This window comes from Fopius arisanus, unplaced genomic scaffold, assembly GCF_000806365.1.
Source record: "Fopius arisanus strain USDA-PBARC FA_bdor unplaced genomic scaffold, ASM80636v1 scaffold00013, whole genome shotgun sequence".
NCBI lineage: Eukaryota > Metazoa > Arthropoda > Insecta > Hymenoptera > Braconidae > Fopius > Fopius arisanus.
In genome coordinates, this window is record NW_011887752.1 from 524527 (window position 1) to 526914 (window position 2388).

The 2388-nt window shown below is 35.1% G+C and overlaps 1 protein-coding gene across 1 annotated transcript in view; it reads left to right on the plus strand.

The window, feature by feature from the left end:
- LOC105263124 (uncharacterized) overlaps positions 1-2388 on the plus strand; it is a 32583-nt gene that overhangs the window by 24993 nt on the left and 5202 nt on the right. The window contains exon 2 of the mRNA XM_011299123.1: positions 364-563. Within this exon, the coding sequence (XP_011297425.1) occupies positions 364-563 (200 nt within the window). The remainder of the gene's footprint in view (positions 1-363; positions 564-2388) is intronic.

Here is a 2388-nt window from a genome sequence, read left to right on the forward strand (position 1 = left end):
TTGTCACATGGAGCTATCCACCCAATTCTATTTCTCATTGAATATTTAATCCACTGTCTTAATAAATTATTTTCTAAAAATCATTATATCATCACATATTATTCTTCATTATCCTAATAAAAATCTAAAAATACTACAGATTGCATATAAAACCAATAATCTAGGAATGTTTTCACAGATAATTATTTTCGAAACGTGATGACATGAAGAATAATGCAATAACAATTTCAGAGTCCCTACGAATAATAAGAAAATTGATCAACCAGTCGGTTGAATCGAACTGTCGGGCCAGAAAAAAAAATGACAAAGCAACCGGTATGACTGATAATTGACGTAATTTGTTTGTCTTTCGATATTTTACAGGTGAACTGTATGTCGAGGATCTTGGTGAAAGGAGAATGGTATCGATCAGAATGGGTTGGCTGTGGGTCGAGGGAACACCAAGTCTAGCTCTGAGGGCACTGAACCTTCGTCAGGCGTCGCCAGGAATATGTCAGCCCCATGCATTAGCACTTGGATTTACATTGAGCAACACCAACGGCCATCCACTTGCTACCTTTTGGGTAATCACGAAAAGAAAATCCCAAATGAAAGTCAAACCAAATCGATAGGTCAAAATTCCTTATACTTATGGATTTATCCGGGGACGTATTGAGCCTACATGAAAACACTAGAGAACTTTTTGGTAGATAATTACATCCCCGAGAAAAATGTCCTGATGATATTTTCCCCCAAGACCACTGGGTATCGAGATAATTATCAATTAGTGTCAAAACCGCCCACACGTGATCGTGGAGGCACTGGAGAACGAGGAAGAGACATTCAATTGTGAAAGTTTTCTATTGATTTTTATGGGACATCCATCCTGATATTCGATAACGCACCCTCATGTCTTCCAACTCGGTGATTCTCTCAGTTGTTTCTTATTTCTTTCCTAGTTTCTCAATTTCAATAGTAAATATTGTCAGGCTACGCTATCGATTCAACTCTGGGAGATACATCCGAGTTGAATCGAAATAGTTCAGCAGATATTTCTGGTTGTATAAACATTTATCTTGGGAAAGATCTCCGGAAATCCTCAATCAATTCGTGCGAAGTGCAAATTCCCACACAAAACCCATTACGTGATACATGAGGCTCGGGTGTTTACAATAATGTTATTTATTTGATAAACCCGCGGTTCTAAGAAATAAAAACATCACAGGCCTTTTTTGTAATGGAAATTACAAGAAAAAACACCAACGGTCCTTGTATCTTCTCCTTTTCTAATTGCAAATGCAAATTTAATTATCTTCTTTCATTTTAATTAAATTCAACGAAACTTTTACGAAATAACAAGAAACTGATAAAAATTATCACCTTTATCAACTTTCAGCACTCAATCTCGAATTTATAATTAATATTATTGATTATTAATCATAATTGTTGACATCAATGTAATTTGCTTCCATTTCTTAATAATGAAATCATTTTTTTCCACTCAACATCGAATATAATTCGTTCACCCGGCGATAAAAATTCGGTTTTCCTCACGTGTTAATTAAATTAGTACTTATAATTAATAATAATCGATAAAACTAATTTAATTGAATTCCATTTTTTCAATGAGATAAATTCTTTCTTCGGAATTCCGAATATAATAAGTTTATCCCACAATAAAAGATGAATTTTAAAAAATTGCTAATTATAGTCTCGTCTTCTTGATTATAATTTTTTCCAGTAATGATGACAATTACCATTCGCGTATATGGAGATTAGCGTGGGAAGTTGATTCATATGAAAAGTGTGTCGTTACGCATTGATTTGCCGCCAAATACGTGTGACTATGCAATACACAGGGGTCTCCCCCCCCCTCCCAAAGCGATTATTTAATTCTCCATGAAGAAAGAGAAATATCCGAGCAAAATGTTACATCCATTTTATAACTATTAGAACGTACACATTCTATCCGACGAATAATCGGTGGTTTAATTGAAACAGCCGTAATCACGCGGGATTTTCATGCGAGTAAATGAAAAAAAAAAAATGTAAGTAAATGAGTGAAGTGATCGTGATGTAGACTGATCTCGTGAAAGTGTTTTACGCTCAGGGGGAAAATACGGGGAGGGGGACAGATCGTGATGATGATAAAGGATAATTTACATTAAATTACGCTCCACACGGTGGATAAATTATCTGCAACACTTTCGGCCTCACTTCGCTGAAAATTTTAGCGTGTGCTTTAATGAGATGTGGCATGATCTCGGTTTCAATGGCCAAGATCATGTCTCATTCTATCACTTGATTTTTGACATTGTAAATTATTCTGTTATTATTTCGGTGTAATTATTATTTACCGTGGAACAAATTTGATTACATGGGCAATTCGTCACGAAACGTTTTATCAGA